The 18920-nt window shown below is 34.8% G+C and overlaps 1 protein-coding gene across 4 annotated transcripts in view; it reads left to right on the plus strand.

The window, feature by feature from the left end:
• The window catches only part of tmem131l (transmembrane 131 like), a 102602-nt gene that overhangs the window by 36900 nt on the left and 46782 nt on the right, over nucleotides 1–18920 (plus strand). For all 4 annotated transcript variants that reach the window (XM_688724.10, XM_005170953.6, XM_009291318.5 and 1 more), the window contains exons 4-5: nucleotides 6976–7047; nucleotides 17440–17563. In XM_688724.10, coding sequence (XP_693816.9) covers nucleotides 6976–7047; nucleotides 17440–17563 — 196 coding nt within the window. The remainder of the gene's footprint in view (nucleotides 1–6975; nucleotides 7048–17439; nucleotides 17564–18920) is intronic.

Consider the following 18920-nt stretch of genomic DNA (forward strand, 5'->3'; position numbering starts at 1 on the left):
GCATACTGTACAAGATGTTCTGCCAGCCCTATTTCTTACAGCAAGTCAGAGGCACTTTTTGGCTTTTTTGACGTTTCTGGACAGGATTGTAGTACGTCTTGACGAGTTCTATAGCTGCTTTCACCACCCGCCAGCTGCCATTTGATAACACAGCCTGCTGTTGAACTTTAGACTCCGTATCAAATCTACCCCGTGTCTTTTTATACACTCACTCAGCGATAGTTGGCCAAGGGACTTTAAATCTCTGCAGTCTAGTGTTCAGATTTAGATGAGTGTCGTGAAGGTTAACAATGTAAATGCTTAGTTTTACTGATGTGATAATGACCAGACTGAGGATGATACGAGGCCCAGAAACAACTCGCATTTTTTTTATTTGAAGTCAGTCCATATTTCATACTTCTCAAGGATCTGTTTACTTTGTTCATTTTCCTTTTAGGGAACTTTGAAAGCCGTTGAAAGATATAAACATGTTATCTTTTATGGCAGATGCTACATAAAAGTGTTGCTGGTTCCATATGTTCTATTTTGGAAGAAGACGGTTTCATACCTCAAGCTCTCCTCGGTTGTGAAGGCCACTGATATGCGTGTCATCCCAGCTGTTGAAAGCCAGGACAAGCTACTTGACAGTGTGGAGAGGAAGGATTCCCCATGACTTAAAACCCCATAGAGAAGCTGTTTTTTGACCATTGAAAACAATAATTGCTTACAAAACTTAAAATGTTAAAAATTATGTTCATGATGATGAAGTGTGCAGTCTTATCAATTTTAGCTGTTTATTGTAGATAATTTCACAGCATTTCAAGGTGTTTGCTTGAAGAGTTTCTGTTTTACACTGTTTTATTCTATTTTCAAAGGTTTTTAATGTTGTTTTGATGTCCCCATGCATTAGGGTTGATATTCATCCAAAGTAAAAAACAACATTTTATTATTTTGTCTGTGAAAGATAGAAAACCATTATCTATGGTAGTACCTTTTTTGTCCAAGGTACACTTCGTTAAAAGTCCACATTGGTACCTTAACCGGGCATTCACACGGGGCTTTAGTGTCAACACTTGACTGAGGGTGTGTCTGAAGTTGTGGCTGACGTGATTGTCAAAGCAGCGTCAGCCAATGAAAATAGTCCACAATGAGCTATTGTCTGACCTGGGGTATTTGCATGAAGCGATCTTATTGGCTGATGCTTCCATTGACGCTTGAAAAGGTGAGAAATCCCAAACTTCTGCAGCGAGCAGAATCCACTATTCAGTTCGGCAACGCTTGATGCCACCCATTCAATGTGAATTGCAAGCTCTGACGCCCCGTGTGAATGTGGCGTAAAGGTACAGTATGTAAGAATGACACCCAGTGGTTGAACTAGATGTTGCACTCCTAGTTCAAAACACTTTTTCGACCCTTCCGCTGTCTGAGGTGCAGGTTGACGACAAGAACAGGAGCGTGCCTGACCATCGAGCCTAGACCATGTCCTAGCTAACATTAACGACACATAACAGAAGGAATATTTTCCATGTTAAAAGCAGTTTTTGTCCTAAACTTCACCTGAAAGTACTATTTTAGAAACGGCTTCTATTTCTCGCAGCTGAACAATAGGATACCTTATAACCATAACCATCACCGGTACATCTCATGTGCATCATTCGGTGTTAAATACTAATAATGCGAGTTTGAGTGACATCTATTGCCATAATGAAAGCAGCAGCAGAAAGTTTACCTCAGATTTTTAAAATAAGATAAACATGGTTTGAAAGTTATCATTAGAACTGTAACTCAATGCAAGCCAACAACTATCAGTCATTCAGTATATACATTTAATAATGTTTAACCTGTATTAATTAGATTGTAACCTTACTAATTATTTGAAGTGCAGTGTGTGCACTATTTTGTGCTTATGAAGGGCTGTATTTAAACATTGTTTTTGTGTCAACAGCCAAATTGCTTATCATGGAAAATCTTGTCACTTTGCATATTGTTGTTGTTGTCAGTACACAGTGTTACAATATAACCTGCTCACCTAATGTTTACATTTGTAATATTAATATAAGTTGACAATCAAAAACCACCTCATGTAAAACTCTGAATCTGCATCCAATTTCGGACGCTGCAACAGTCCACTGGAGGTTTCATTTTCGGTTGCAGGCGCATACTTTAAGAGTCTTTACGACGAAATAAATTGTATTGTTACCCGGGGTCCTGAAATTTAAAATGGTGGGTTAAAGGGACCAAAACAAAGACAAACACTTCTCATGGTCATTGTTTTTGTGCAGCCATTGAAGACAATATGGGGTTGTATTATATATTATTTATTTATCGTTATAAACCTAACCCATTCTGGTTCATGCTAAATGCAAAACTATGATTACTAGGGATGTAACGGTATTGTAAATACCGTCATACCGCAATATTAATTTTTTTCGATATTACCGAAGTCGCATGACTCGGTAAAACTATAGGTCTTCTGAGAAAATTTGCTCAGGCGAATGAAGCGAACGGGAGATAGCTTAAACTACATTTCCCATAAGCCCCGGCGTGGCCATAATCCTTTGCGGTCTGTTGTCGCTACAGATCCAGTAATGCGGAAATGGAGTGTGCTGCTAGTAGCGGAGATGAAAAAAAGATGGAAATGATCGAACCTAAAGCGGGTGTTGTCGCCGCGCGCTTACTGAATAGCAGTGTTGTCGCGCGCGTTCTGATCAGCTGTGTTGTCTCGCGCGTGTTGTCTCGCGCCGAGGGGGGGTTGAGCGCGCATATTCAAGAGCGGTGTTGTCTACTGAAGGGCTGTACGGAGGTTGTGTCGCGTCGCGGGGGCACTTTTGATCGATTTGGAAAGGCATTTTCTATCCAAGACTAAAAAGGGCATGTGCACTGCACAGGTTGAGCCCTATGTGTGCACGTGCCTGCAAGTTGGGGAATACGACTAATAACAGTCATGGGGACTGCAGAAACACAGCACACTGTTTAGATTGATGCAGACATTGACTTGTACCGCAAAGAGACCTCTATCTCACTCATGGTTTGTCTTCTCAAGTGGGGGAAAGACAATGCACAACGCAGGCCCGGCGCCAGGAAGTCAAAACTGAGGGGGCACTTTAAATCCATAGGGGGGCACTAGACCTGGTGACTGATTTTGGTCTCTTGTTTCTTTCATTTAGGCTATTTATTCGCATTTATTATTACTTTGCATTACTGCCTAAGTTACTGACCTAAGGCAGTAATATAGGCTACGTTTTAATAGTAATAACAATACGCAGTTTCGCTATTACGAATTTTATTAACGATGGTAATGCATACCGCTTATTAATGCAGACGGATGATGGCTTCAGTGCCAAACGAGTGCTTTAAATCATATGTTATTCTCCTTATTTCCGTTTTATTTCAAATAACAGCCCTATGAATGTTTAAAGTTTTAGGTAAAGACGTCAAATTATGCCCACACATGCAAGCTGACCCACGATCAGACAATTCATTTAACCGGTAAATAAATATAGTGAAATCAGCTTAACCGAGTCATCACGCTTCACAACCAACATCAGTGTTGGGAAAAAGCTAAATGTGACAATCTAATGTCATTCAAAACAATTACTTAGTTACATTTTAAGGCATTAGTGTAGCCAGGAAAATACCTAAAAAAGATACAAAAATTCACAGTTATTACCGTGAAAATTGGTTAAATTTTTATATGCTATATAACTTTTTTTTCATCATTTTAAATGTAAAAACAAAGATTTGTCTAAGGCTATTATAAATGTGCTTTTTTCGTGATATTGTAAACCATCATAAACCATATGTACCATAGTTTCTAGGCCTACCCGTCATTTTATTTATTAATTATTTTATTTATTAGGCCTTTTTTAATAGCTTGTTTTCAGGTTATTTTCATTTTAGGGCCATGATCTAAGTCAAAACAAACTCGATATGTTGTATTTTAGCTCTTAAAACAGATCTACAATATATTTTATGTTGTTTAATTTTGCATGAGCAAATAGCAGTATAGCCTAAGTTACATACTTTTAAAAGATTATCATTCTGCCTACCTGCAGCGCACGAGATTTCTCGGTTGATCCGCGGTAAATCCACTTAAGCACTATACCTATTCCATTTATAACACTGCAAACTTGACTTCGCAGGCCGATCATCTTTAAACGCAAAATGCATTTATTATGTGTATACCTTGACTGCAGTTGCATAATGGGATGTTTCTCTACGCAACTATAAAAGTGCACTTTTCAGCAAAATGAAAGCAAACATTCAAAGGGTTCTGCGTTTTGTCAATTTTAGCTTAATTGTAATAATATTAATAATAATATTAATAAATAAATTAAAATATTATTTATAGTGTAGCCTACTGTGGGACTGTGCAGTAAACTATTTATTTTTATTATAACATTTTTATTAGGCTACATCTTCCCGAATAACTAATAAATGACTGGCAGTTGCGTCTCTGCTAAAATTAATTTAACAGCAAATTTCTTATGTGTTTTTTCCTTTTAGAGCTCAAGAGAGTTGTGTTTAAATAATTAGTTAACCAAAACATGTAATGAATTAAGCTGCTCCTATCATGTCACCCATTTTCTCCCTTGTGAGTTGAGTGCGCCTCCATCGCCGTGTGCGCGTTTTAAAGGCTATTTACGGGCGCACCAGACCTGACGCGGGGACCGGATCTCTGGACTATAGGACTAGCTTTAACCTCACCATTTTCATAATTTAATTGCTATGTCATATATTTTAAAATATTTAAATGTGTGTTCTGAAGGTTGGAAGGACGGGAGTGTTAATAATTAATGACAGAAAGAATTTTCAGTTTGAGTGAACAATCCTTTATAAAAACTGGGGGGGCACAAACTCTGTCTGAGGGGGCAATGCCACCCTTTGCCCCCCCGTAGCGCCGGGCCTGGCACAACGTTACCCACTGCTGTTAACATGGGCCAAGTCATATCTCTGTCCCAGAATCCTCAGTCCCAAATGAGAGGGTTTTTTCTGTTGCAGGGGACATTGTAAATACCCAGAGATACCAGCTTTTACCAGATTATAGTTATATGATAATTTTCCTTTAAACCCATCTCTATCTAAGTAAGTGAGTGAGTGATTAAATGTTGAATGTGATGAGTTTTCAACAATACTAAATTGAAACTTAATTTTTTTACATGGTTTAATAATTTTTTGTTATTAAAATTGAAGTTCCTGTTTCAAAGCTTACAGATAGATGGCTAATTTGTATGTCATTGACACTTTTGGCACTTTTTTGGAGTATTTTCAAAAGTTTTGTTTTTCCTGTAAATGATTCAATAAATACCGTACCGTGACATTCATACCGAGGTATTACCGTACCGTGAAATTCTGATACCGTTACATCCCTAATGATTACTAATACCAATTTCACTCAGCTCACAGTCTGTTCTGTAGGAAGGCAATAACTCTTTATCCTGCATAGCAACCTTACATCTACAAACAGCTACAATTTACACTCCATACATTACATTATAGGCAACACCCCAAAAATATATGATACTGTATGTTAGTTTATTACCCTTATTTGCTTTGATTCATAGTGATGTGTCATCAATGTTTCATCTGAAGGATTCATCAAAAAAGTATTTTCTAGAGTCAGATTTCACTCATGAGTCATTTCTTTATGAATCGCAGTTCACTGATATTATTGCGTGCAGTCCTCTTGGACAACTAATAATAAGATATTTAAAGTCAGCATTTTACAATTTTTTTTTTGTCTTTTGCACAATATATTAAAAGCAGTTGGCAAACCTTTGGCATTTAGAGAAAATTGTAATATTAAATGCTATTTTATTGGAACAGGGATTCAATGACATCTGCTGTTAGTCTGCAGGAAATGTCTTAAGTTTAAAGTCCACACAATGGAGAAATTGCTGCAGTCTTTTAATTTTGTGCTTCTCCTGTCATCTTTCACTCGCTTCAAACTCACAGTTGGAGGGGCGTGGCTAAGCGTATTTATCCAAAGCCGTCTACTGGCATCATCAGAAAAGAACTGTCATTTCAGAGCGGAAGCAAATGGTCAGATTCTGATTAAAGGTTACCAAAACAAACAGGCTGATGTTATTCAGTGGAGTAACTTGCACAGATGAATTGTTCACCTTAAGAATAACAATGTGCAATTACAGCGTTAGCAAAATAAACTAATTTAGATTTCTTGCATACTTTATTGTATAATAATAAGCAGCAAAGTTAATAATATATAGTTTTTTTAGTTTATAAATAGCATTTTAAGAATTTACATCACATTTAGTCTCAAAATGAATTGTCACACTTTTCCAGAACTCAAGCTTGGCTAGTATTAGACTAAAAATTTTAGAGATGAAAAGTTTATAAAGAGAAGTGTTGATGATTTGGTCTGCTTTGCCCTACTGCCCACTTTAGCTTCCTGTTTTTGTAGTTTCCTGTCATCTAAGCACACTTATTTTGTAGTTTTATTAAGTTTCTGTTTTATCTTTATCTAACTGCTGCAGTTCATTTTGTTTTCTACATCTTTCTCGTATGTTCATTCTCTCGAGAGGAATGAAGTCATTCTTTCAGAATGCCAACAAACCTAGCTCTGTTTGTGGTTTATTAGCATTCATGCATTGGAAGCGATGGCATTGTATGATACATTTGATTCCGGTTTTAAACCTTTGAGATGTTTGTCACAGAGCAAAGTCCAGACAAAAAAAGCAACAGAAATATTTCCTAACGTTCATGGTGAGGCCTGCAGTTAACTCTAATGGAGTCTAAAGTGCTTGGTTGCATACTACTATGTAATGCTGCATGGGCTGCGCAGGCATATTGTTTTGATTTCTTCATATGTATCCACTATTCAGTATAGCACAAAAAAAACTTTCCCTCGTTCCCCAGAGAAGAGCACTTAAGCCTTTTCTGGTGGTCTTGTTCAGTATATTTTTTTCAAACCACTTTTTCATGTAAAAAGCATCAATCTGCCTGACGTTGACATATCTTTATGCGTTTTCTCCTCAGCTCCTCGTTTTATGTGCAGGAGAGTGGGAGACAGCTCCTGTTTCAGCCGCCCACACTGGATTTTGGACCACAGTAAGAGTTTTTTTTTTTACATTTTTATACATTTATATCCTCAACTACCGTAAAAAAACGATTCATTGGAATTGCAAGCAAGTTATGTGTTAAATTCAAACAAACAAATTCAATGTAGTAATGTTCAACTTTGTTTGAATTCAGCTCATGTATGGTGGGAGAAATTAGTATTTAACACGCCAAAATTTTTCTCAGAAAACATATTTTTAGACTTAAAATTTTTACCAGATATTGACAACAACCAAAGAAATCCATATATGTGAAGAAAACAATATTAATTAGTTTACAAATGAAGTTATGTGTCATAAAATGAAATGAGACAGGAAAAAAATATTGAACACATTAAGAAAAAGAGGTGTTGAGAGGAAGCTGAAATCTCTCAGAAGTTATTTAGCAAGCGTCTGCCCTACATCATTGTAAATTAGTATCAGCTGCTTTAGTCCAAGGTCTACATTGTCAGAATGATGTAGATGAAACCAGGGTGGACATTTCAGCAGGACGATAGCTCTTTTCACACAGTTATACTAGTAAATGTCCAGAGAATTTCCGGAACAAAAAGTGCTGTTCACACAGCCAAGGACGTTCCAGAATTTTCCCAGGAAAGACCATTCACATATCCATTTCAAAATAACGGTAAATTCTGACATCATTACCCAGAAATTACCTTTAAATGGCTGCGCTTGTATTTGTAAACATAGAAGGGGTCAGGCTTTTGTTGATGGTTTCACTTTTTTTTAAAGCTTAAAGCAGCTAAGCTTACCGGAGCAGTCCTTCACATGCATGTGCGTCAAGCAAATGAAGCAGAGCTTGACGGTAAGCAAACAGCGGCTTATCATAATCATTTTATTGATAATTCTTTACACAGTTGACATTAAGAAGGAACATAAAAACGTTTCTGACTAACATCTAGCAGCTTAAGTGTCTGTAAAAAAAAATTCAAAGGCTTTTATTTTCATAAACAATGTGAATGTGTCTGAGTGTTCTGATTGGCTGGAGTAGTCGACTCACGTCAGCACGTTTTAAACATGAACACACTCTTTCCGGCAATCTTCCTTCTGCCTACACACAGAGCAGCATTCCTGCAAATTACTGGTAATGTCACAACCTCTCTTTCCGAAAAATTGCTGGAACGAGTTTATTGCTAATTTAAAAAAGTGCTCGTTCACACATGATCCCTTTCTGGAAAATTGCCGGTCACTTTCCAGAAAGGTCTGTATGTGTGAAAGGGGCTAATGATCCAAAACACAGTCAAGGAAACTCAGAGAAACAAAATCAAGCTGTAGAATGGCCCAGCCAATCGCCTGACCTAAGTCCAATAGAAAATATAACATAAAGATCAGATTTGATAGACCCACAGAGCCATCAAGATTTTTACACTGTTGAACTCTGCGAAAAACTCACAGCTGAGCAATGCATGTGACTTCATTCTGCCATCACCAAAAGAACTTTTACATAGTTTTACGTACACTTTATTACACTTAAATTTTAATAGTTCAGTACTTTCTCCTTGTGTCATTTTGTTGTTATTCACAAATCTTTTCTGATTTTTATTTTTTTTTTATTTTATTTATTTTTTTTATGTTTGTATTGTTTGGGTTTTTACCAAAACCTGGTTCAATTCCATGTCAACAGCTGCTTTGGAAATATTATTGCCAGAAAAAAGAAAAAAAAAAAACATGACGTGTTGAATACTTTTTCCCCCCACTGTATGTAAATTGTTTTCATTCACTTACCTTAAAAAATGTAGTCAGTCCAATGAACCATTTTTTCATTGTATTGGCACATGCAAACAACTGCCATTATGTTATGTAGGGGTCTGTATATGATATGTCAAAATTAGTTTTAAAAGAATTTAAAAGTAGTTACATGATGAAATAGAAACAGTTTAAATGTATGAATAATGAAAGTGTGTCTCAAACAAAGAAAAGTTTCATGTATCTTGAAAATTAGCTGTTTTTACTCTTTGTTTTGCTGTTTATTTTCCGATGTAGAGTGCTTTTGTCCCCTTCAATATTGGTGTTTGGCAGTGGCATCCTCCATAAGGGCCATGGTGGATCTGACCCACTCCAATTGACAGCTTGTCCTTTTAATAATATGTGACACTCATACACACTTGTTTGTGTTGGTGGTTTAGTAAGACTTTCCATTAGCATAATGCAGTGGTGTCAAATTCATTTTTACTGAAGGACACTTTTGCATTATCGCTGCCCTCCAAGAGCTGGTTACAACTGTACAATTAAGAACTGTAAAGGGTATAACTATATTAACATCACTACTACTGTAATACTTTCTAGTATTTTGCTAGCTTACATTGTTATTCTTAAGGTTTAAAACACAAAATAACAAAATAGGAAGTGTATAATGTGTTGAAGTATTTTTATATATAGCAATAACAATTTTGAAATGTGGTTATAGCCACACAAGTTGCTGTTGCACTTGCCTGCTAGAGCAACATTGTAAGTGCATTGTTAATAATGCTATTTTTAGTATAGAAATAAGGTTTGAAATAATTTTATTTAAGCAACAACATGCAACAACATGTCATCATGGGTGACAGATGTTGTCTATCAAGAGTACCTGGTATTTTAAGGTCTCCTCTGTTTTAAAGAAGTTGGCTTCCTCTGCAGACAGCATGACCAAATATGGCAGGGTTCTCTTTTCTACTGTTGTAAGAACAGTTGCAGAGTTTGGAGTCTACTGTGTTGATTTCATGTTGACCTTAAGAAATGATTTGAGCTGGAATGTTGTACATGTCTGTTCCAGCGCTAATAGTCCCAGCTTGGAGGAAGTATTAGTGAAGGAAGCATTAGAGCAGAGCCAGATCTCTGTTTTCTTTGCAATTTTTTCTTTTTTTTTTTTTTTAATGTCAGTACGAGCCTTGTAAGTTTTAAGTACATCTATATGCTAGTGTTCTCCAACACAGTGACAGAATTTGCGTTTAGAACATATAAAACTGATATAAACTTGCTAAGCTTGACTCCTGCCTAAATCGATCAACTTTTTTAAAAAATGTCACCTCATACTTCAGTTTCTCATTAAATCTTGATCCTTTCTAGTATCTGATTAAGATGCTTTTCATTTGCTTTTAGGTTGATGTGTTTGATCGAAACCACTCTCACTGGCAGAACTGTGATAAAAATGAAAAAACTATTGGCTGCTTTTTTAAATGGGGAGGAGCTACTCTATACCACCCTCTCTTCATTTTTATTTTTTTTGTTAAGATTCCACCATATATTGAATAACAATGGACATTTCAAACCACTTCCTGGGACCTTTAAGCCTGCAGCAACTGCTAGAATGGATGGGTATTATTAATGAAAGTGCCTTTTTATAATACAGGGCACAATAGAGATTTATTATATAAATGTTTATGACCAGGATTGCACCAAAACCCTATTTTGCTTTAAAAAGAATTCAGTTTAGATTTACCAAACACACTTTTGGGAATTAAATATTAGTTTTGCATCTTCTGCATCTTTTGCGTTTTCAGACACTAAATTTATGAGAGGCTTTAAATTAATACTACAGTTTGACTTTGATAAGGATTGAAATTCCTTTACTGGTATTTGTGCCATTATAATGCTAGGAGATAGAGATGTCTTTAACCAAATGCAATACACATTGCACTGCTGCTGGTCAGTTGTGTTGGTTAATGAGTTGCTACATTTTAAATTGGCACATTGTCTTTGGAGTCACCTGCACTTTAGACTCCCATTACAGCTTTTATGGTTTTATACTCTAATTTTTTTTAGCATTATTAGTAAATAAATTTGTCTGCGAAGCTCAAAATAATCTGCCAAACTGACCATTTGGAGGAAAGGAACATTGTTTTTGAATGGTCACAAGGTGTAATCACATTATTACAAGCGTACTGACAAAAACAATGTACTTGAGGCATTTCATTAGCAAATAAATGTACTTGTATGTAAACACACTTTTCAAATGCAGGTTTTTAAAAAATTTTTCTTCGAATACAAAAAAAAAACTGTACATGTGATCTTTGCCAAAATATAAATAATGTCAGTTTTATGGTTACATTTTAAAATGACTCTCCCCAAAAAGAATTTAAATATTAGTACTGTTGTTAAACCTGAAATACTTGGAGCATGTGCATAACAATACATTATATTGAGATCTCACAATACAAAAGTGTGAGTCTGCGTCTGCATATTGCTGATGTAAGAGATGATTCACAACATTTAGCTTGTTTTCATTTCAGAGCCTTCCAAGGTATAAATAATATATATTGTTTTATTTTAATGTTATTTATTTGCACTGCAAAAAATGCTTTTCTTATGTAATTGTTTTGTCTTGTTTCTAATCCAGATATCTACTAATTCTTACATTTCAGAGCATTTTGTAGACAAGCAAAACATACTGTCTTGGTTTGGGAAAATATACCCTAATATAAGTTAGTTTTTTTTAAATAAAACAAGCTAAATAATCTTCCAATGGGGTCAGCAAAATTATATTATGTCAAAAGGAAATTATTTTGCTTACTCCATTGACAGATTATTTTAAGAAAAAACTCCCTTAATTTTGAATCATTATTTCTTACTTTTTTCGTTACAACAGTTATATTTTTTTGTTTGTTTTTGCTATAAAATGCTTCCTAATTTTTGAATTTTAGATATTTTGGACTAGAAAAAAAAGACAAAACAAATCTGAGTAAGAAAAATATTAAAAAAAATTTGTAGTGAATATAATTATTATCACTAGTAATATACAAATTAATCAATTATTAAAAACCAGGGGGCAAAGTACAATGAAAATAGTTGATATTAGGGCTTTTAAAGCTTCTAGTTTTTTTTGCTGTACAGAACAAACTGCAAACTGTTATTTCCTATTCTATTTTTATGTACTGTCTTTATTGTTAACACATTGGTTTGAAGAGCAAACTGTTTTACCATTTACTGCATTTTAGTCTTCAGTGTTATTTCCTAATAGCAGCTAATATATAGCAACAGCATGCATCTGTGTAAAAAAACATAAGGTGGATAGTGTCTTCATTGTTTTTGAAAGGGCTTTAAAACTTGTCAGTGCTGTGTGTTTAGTTAGGCTGTAAATCTTTGTTGACAGTCAGTCCATTTGACGTATCATTCTTTGGTTTTCAAGTGCAAAGCAAACATTGTAAAATGGAGTGACATGAGATGGGAAATATATGTATTTTTAATATTTGATTAGTAACCTTGGAAAATAATGTAAACAAGATGACTTTGTGTTTTCTGTATCAAAAAGTAAAGATTTATAATATTGTTTTTTTCTTCCATGCATTATAAAATGTAAAATATTAGATATAATTTGTAAATTGTAATTTAGAAGTTCTATAGCATCATTTAGTATATTAATACACAAATTTCCCATTACCAAACCTAGTTATATTTTGACACCCGCTGCTACACAGTGTATTGCATAATAAAGTCTCTTTGCTGGTGTATACACAGGTAAGGGATTATCTGCACCTTTTTTTTCCCGATAGATTAACTGGTGCTTAACATTTCTGCTGGAGAGAGAGAAACAAACAGACTCTTGTCTTGCTGCTACAGTAATTTCATCAGTGCCACCATCCACATGCTGTTATCTGCCCTGGACACACTCATACACACCCTCACTATTACTTCCATTAGGACACAAAGAGGTTGAAAAATGCTTGGACATGGAATGGCATTACTTAGATAGTTGTACATAATTGTAAGTTATTAATATATATTTGCCATTTTGGGCCTCTTATAAAAACTAGACATTTGCATATTTCTGCCTTTTATTAAGACCCATGCATACACATCCATTTTCTTTCAATTTTCATTAATATTTCTGATTGAATTTGTAGTAACATGACAACCTTTTTACAATTACACTAGATAGTGTTATATTTGTTGTTATATTAATAGCATTAACTGTGTAATGCTATTGCAAGGTGAACTGAAATTCTTTCTCTAGCAATGCACTGAAAGGATTTTTTTATAATATACAAGTTGTGTTGAGGAAAGTTACTTTTGAAAGTAATGCATTACAACGTTGAGTTACTTCCTACTTTTGAGTTACTCAAAACTTGCAGGGTTTTTTCCCCCTATTTTTTTTAAACGGAGGAGCTCTGTAATTATATGTATAACCTACATCTTCATTAACCTTTAAACAAACAATTATAATTTAGGATATTGTTATTTTCTGAGAATATCCTGGCCCCAGAGCTTTACAAACAAATTATTAAAAGTTTTAATCAATGAGTTTACTACTTCTTTTTGTCTTATTGGTTACGTAAAAATCACTGTCCATTGAAACAACACTCTTTTCCGTTCCTCCAAGTATTTAAAATAATAATTGCATTCTCTTTTTGATTGTTCATTGTTCATTTTAATTCAGCAATTTATTTATAGTAAGCAAATAAAAAAATTAATTAAGTCTCATTACATTTGGAAAAAAGTTACTTAAATATTATTACTTTATTACAAAAATAAACCTAATTACTGTACTTGTTGTATTTAAAAGTAATATTATTTTGTAACTCGCGTTGTTTGCAATGCATTACCCCTAACATTGTATAGAAGATAACTGAAGTTAAAGTTTCTCCTAGCTGAAAAATGCGATTTAAAAGTCTGTATGAAATCATAAATATAAGGAGCACTACAATAAAATCCTCACCCCCACTATTAAATACTCAATTTCTTTAGGAATTATATTACAATACTGAAGTAATGATGGCAGGATCCTTAGATGCAGACCTTAAAATGAAGTAATTTACTTTTTTAATTGTTATTTACTTTTTCAGTGTTAATCTTTACTGCCATTTTACATAACTGTGAATGCAAATGTCATTTTGTCACATCATTCTAATTGCTATGTATTTCTTCATTGACTTGATTTATTTATATTTGAAATTAAGGATGTACAGAATAGTAAAACTGTTTTTTTTTTTTAATGATAATAACAACTGAAAATAATCCACTTTAGCAGTATTAAGTTTTTATCACTAATGCCTCTTCAGACTCCAGAACTAGACCATTCTTTCATTTCATTTAAATTCTGAAACAGCTTACCAAATCAAGTTTTTCTGGAAATTTACATTCTTGTCACTAAATGCCTTTGAACTCCCATTTGTGATTATGTGTAAAGTGTGTGTGTCTCTGGGTCTCTGCCTTCCTTGACATGGAAAACATTTTTTTAATCCGTTCAGGTCAGATGCAAGTAATAACATGAACACTCTGGAGAACTGTTTTTTTTTCTTGGTTGAAATTGAAGTTGCAAATAAAATGAATACACAATTTTATAATATAATATATATAATATAAAATCATGTAAAGGTAAATATAAAGACATTTTTATGTGGCTTGAATGAAGTGCAGATGTATCATTTCCACATTACTATAATTAGATGCTTTCTTAAAGTATTAGGTCACATTCTGTTACGTTGACATTATTTCTTATGTCATTTCTTCCAATAGCGGGGGACCTTAGTTTATCTTCAGTACACAAGTTAAGATGTTTTAGATGAAACCCAAGAGATCATTCATCCATTCCTCCATATAGATCATCTGTTCTGATACGTTCAGAAAAGGAACCAAGAATAGATCATTGTCAAAACATTTCACCTGACCTCAGTGGTTCAACTGTAATCATACAAATATGTTCGCCTATGTCTTCCTCATCAGATCAGGGTGCGCATTTACTACAGGCACTACAGCAATTGCGTGTTATGCTGCTTCCTCTAGTGTGCTTCTAATGTGCTTTCTGACCTGCTGTCTCATTTATAAAAACTTTGCATAGAAATCTTCCTTAAAGTGAACGTATGGCAGAATACATTTTAATTAATGTTTTACGAATTTTGGCTTATAAATATTTAAAGTGCTTTTATTAGGTCAATATTTAAGTTAGACATGCATACAAATATCATCAAATAGCATCCCATAAATTACAACTTTGCATGGGAAGTGGCATACGTGGCATGTTTCCATCCCTGTTTTCTCAGTACGCCAAGTTTATAAATGAGACCCCTGACACGGGAGAGAATATATATAGGTGAACAGTCATATTTACAATATTTTTATTGTACAGTGTTCCCTTGTTATTCGTGGGAGTTACATTCTAAAAATAACCTGCAATAGGTGAAATCCGCAAAGTAGTCAGCTTTATTCTTTACAATTATTTTATTTTTTAAGGCTGTAAAACCTCTCACAAACTTTATACCTTTTTCTCAGACAGGCATTAAAGTTTTCACACTTTTTTCACTTGTTTAAACAGAAACACTCTCTAAGTTCAAACTTTTGTGGAAAAATAAGTCCAGTATTATGGAATGAATCCAATGTAATGTTCTCTTTCCTGCAGTTACTGATCCACAAAACTAAAGCCGACTCCATCCTTAAGGGGGTTGCACACCTGATGCACTGCACATATGACTGTTGGAAGTAACACACAAACCAGACACGCACATTTGCATGTTATTTAAAATGAAAATGTGGCAGAAATACGAACCATCCTGAGTCGTACTTGGGCAGCATAGGCAGCTGCCGACTTGCGGCGCTGGTGTGTATACCCTGTTTACTATTCTAAAATGCATGACGTGTTGTGGTGCAGTGCATCCCTTGTGCGACCCCGCTTTACGGTGGTCTTGTTGCGAACAGTTACAACCCTTTTTGCATCCTTGTTGGAACTCACATTGCTAGTGAAGATTTATGATAATTTGGCAAGCTGAACGCATGCTGTACTGTACAGGAGATAAGGGGAAGATTGATTGACTGGTCTCAGCTGATCAGGATGCAAAACACAACGCGATGTTGTAAAAAGAAAGCATGGCAAATTGCACTAAAAGAAATCTATAAAACTGCAAGGCCACAAAAGGTGAACCGCTTGGAGACTTGTTTAGTTAAAGGTGAAGCACTCAAGTGACATAAAATGATTTCACAATATATACTGTTGAAGTCAGAATTATTAGGCCCCCTGAATTATTAGCCCCCTGTTTATTTTTTCCCCAATTTCTGTTTATCGTAAGAGATTTTTTTTTCATCACATTTCTAAACATAATAGATTTAAAAACTCATTTCTAAAAGCTGATTTCTTTTATCTTTGTCATGATCACAGTAAATAATATTTTACTAGATATTTTTCAAGACACTTCTATACAGCTTAAAGTGACATTTAAAGGCTTAACTAGGTTAATTAGGTTAACCGGGCAGGTTAGGGTAATTAGGCAAGTTATTGTATAATGATGGTTTGTTCTGTAGACTATCGAAAAAATGTATAGCTTAAAGGGGCTAATAATTTTGGCCTTAATGTTTTTAAAAATTTTATAATTCTAGCCAAAAATAAAACAAATAAGACTTTCTCCAGAAGAAAAAAATATTATCGGACATACTGGAACAATTTCTTTGCTCCGTTAAACATAATTTGGGAAATATTTAAAAAAGAAAAAAAAAAGATTTAAATATGGGCTAATAATTCCGACTTCAACTGTATATATTTTTGGGCTTTAAACATCTTGAAATCATTGCTTTCTTTGGAGGATAAGAGAGCTCTCGGATTTCACATAAAACATCTTAATTTGTGTTCCGAACATGAACAAAAGTCTCAGGGGATTTAAATCTGACTAGTGAAAAATTAATAGTAACTTTTTTTTTGTGAAAACTAATACTTTTAACCACTGTTTTTTTTTTTTTCTTTTATCAGTGCTGCTTTTTGTTGTTTATTTTGTTCTTGAGATTCCATAGTTGTCTGTGAGCTTTGTGGGATCAGATTTATTGCTGAAAAGGTGCTTTTGAGTTTTTTTTTTAATCATAAGCAAAAAATTGAAAAAATACATAAATTTGGAGGTTTAAAGTTGCATTTTTGTGTCAGACACATACAATCATTTAATATTCAGTATCTTCTAGTGCTAATGCTAAGCATCTGGAGATTTTCATTATTAATGTTTTTTTAAATAATGCACAATTTCACATGCTGATATTAATGCCGCTGGCCTTTGACCACAGGAACATCACTACATAAAGAGCTGAGCTGCTAAGCTTTCTGTGGTTAGAATCGGCTTTGAAAGGTCAACTCAAGTCTTTTAATAGACATATGTGGCTTTGAGTGACATTTACTTTCATCTTTGCAGAAAGTGTTGTAACACTGAACCATTCTCATTGTGGTGCTTTGAAGAAGTGTGCGTTGGTAGAATCAGTCTGGAGACATAAATAAATGATCTCTCTTGCACACTATTATGAAGCAAGACAAGAAAGTACATATAAGCATATCATTCCCTGGCATATCAGTCACTTTTTTTATTTTTTTATTTTTTTCTCATTTTACAGTGTTTTTGTTCATAGTGAAATGCATTAATAGGAATATTTTGATGGATGTCTTTTTTTTAATTGTTTTATGCTGTATTTCAGTCTAACATACTGATCTGTCATTCTGCAGGCCGGTGGGGCTGCCAAGAGCTGAAACCGTATATATCCACAATCCCAGCCCAGAGCTCCCAGTCTCTCTGCTTTCTGTGTTTACATCCAGCAGACATTTTCACATGCCTTCCTTCCACAGAAGGGTAAATATGCACCCCATTTCACATTTAGCCTGCTCTCTCGCTTCCTCTGCGTCATAGAAGTCTCTCTCTGAAGCTGTTTCCATTCAAGTTGCATGTTTAAAATCAAAATTGAAAAATAAAAAGTTAAATATAGCATCAGTAATTTGAGAATTATTCATCCCATGTTTTCAAGAAAAGAAAAGTTACTGTATACTATCTTGAGGGGCAGATTAGCCATTTTGATGACAATTTGGTGGTCCTAAAAAAGATCTGCTAGTTGTTTCAGTTTTTACTTGTTTTCTGTTGAGTCAGATCTCCCCTTTATGCTGTGTTCACACCAGATGCAGCATGCTCGAATAAATCGGGATATTCGCGGATAAATAGACACGTGAACATTTTGCAATTACTTGCTTCATTCGCCCGTCAAATTCACTTCACAGTAGACATGGATTTGTGTCATGGGCAGAGCTTCTGTCTGCCCGGTGACTCTAGCTTCATTGCTAAATGGATAGCATGAATTTTATTAAGACAGTAGCTGTCCTTTATGTGCTTTAGGAATAGACTCGTTGGGGGTCATGTCTGAGTTCTTTAGATTCTTTCAGAGGCTGTAGGATCTGGTGGACGCACTCCTCCAGAAACTCTACCTTGATGATGAAGGCTTTCAGCAGTGCTTCAGACTAAGCTGAGCCCAGTTTGATGAACTATTGTCCAGTGCCAGCAAGCGGTTTTCTCTTAGGGACACTAACAACAGGCTCCATGTCATTATCATGCCCCAACAAGAGCAAGCTCCTGATTGGTTAACACAGCGCAAATATCCGCTAAAGTTCAAGGTTTCCAACTCGAGCAATTTACCTGTTAAGCGCTTAAAACGCTCAACTTGCACCACATAAATTTGCTCGAATTGAATCATTTGCGCATATCGTGCTGCAGCATGTCTATTCAAGTCTTTACATTGACCTAACATGTAAATCACTTGCGCTTGATGCTTTATCCGCATCTGGTGTGAACGCACTTGTACTATTTGTCATGTGGTCAAATTGTTACAAAATCCTCTCTATAGACGTAAAAAGTTTACCAAAATAAGTTATTCATTCTTCATTGAGTTGTGCTAAATTACATGGATTATGATTGTAACTGTCATTTTGCATGAATTCTTGAAAAAAATGAAGATGAAAAGAAATGAAAGATGAAATAAGAAAGATCTCAAATAATTTAAGCACAAGATTTGTTTGATTGCTTGTATTCACTGATAGAAAAAAAGCTTTAGCCATTTTTTGCATGGTATTAACATTTGGTAAATGTTTATCTTAAAATGTGCACCTTAAACGAGTACATGTGTCTTTTTATCCAAATTGGAAGATTTTGTGCAGATCTTTTC

Source organism: Danio rerio, chromosome 1 (genome assembly GCF_049306965.1).
Source record: "Danio rerio strain Tuebingen ecotype United States chromosome 1, GRCz12tu, whole genome shotgun sequence".
Lineage (NCBI taxonomy): Eukaryota > Metazoa > Chordata > Actinopteri > Cypriniformes > Danionidae > Danio > Danio rerio.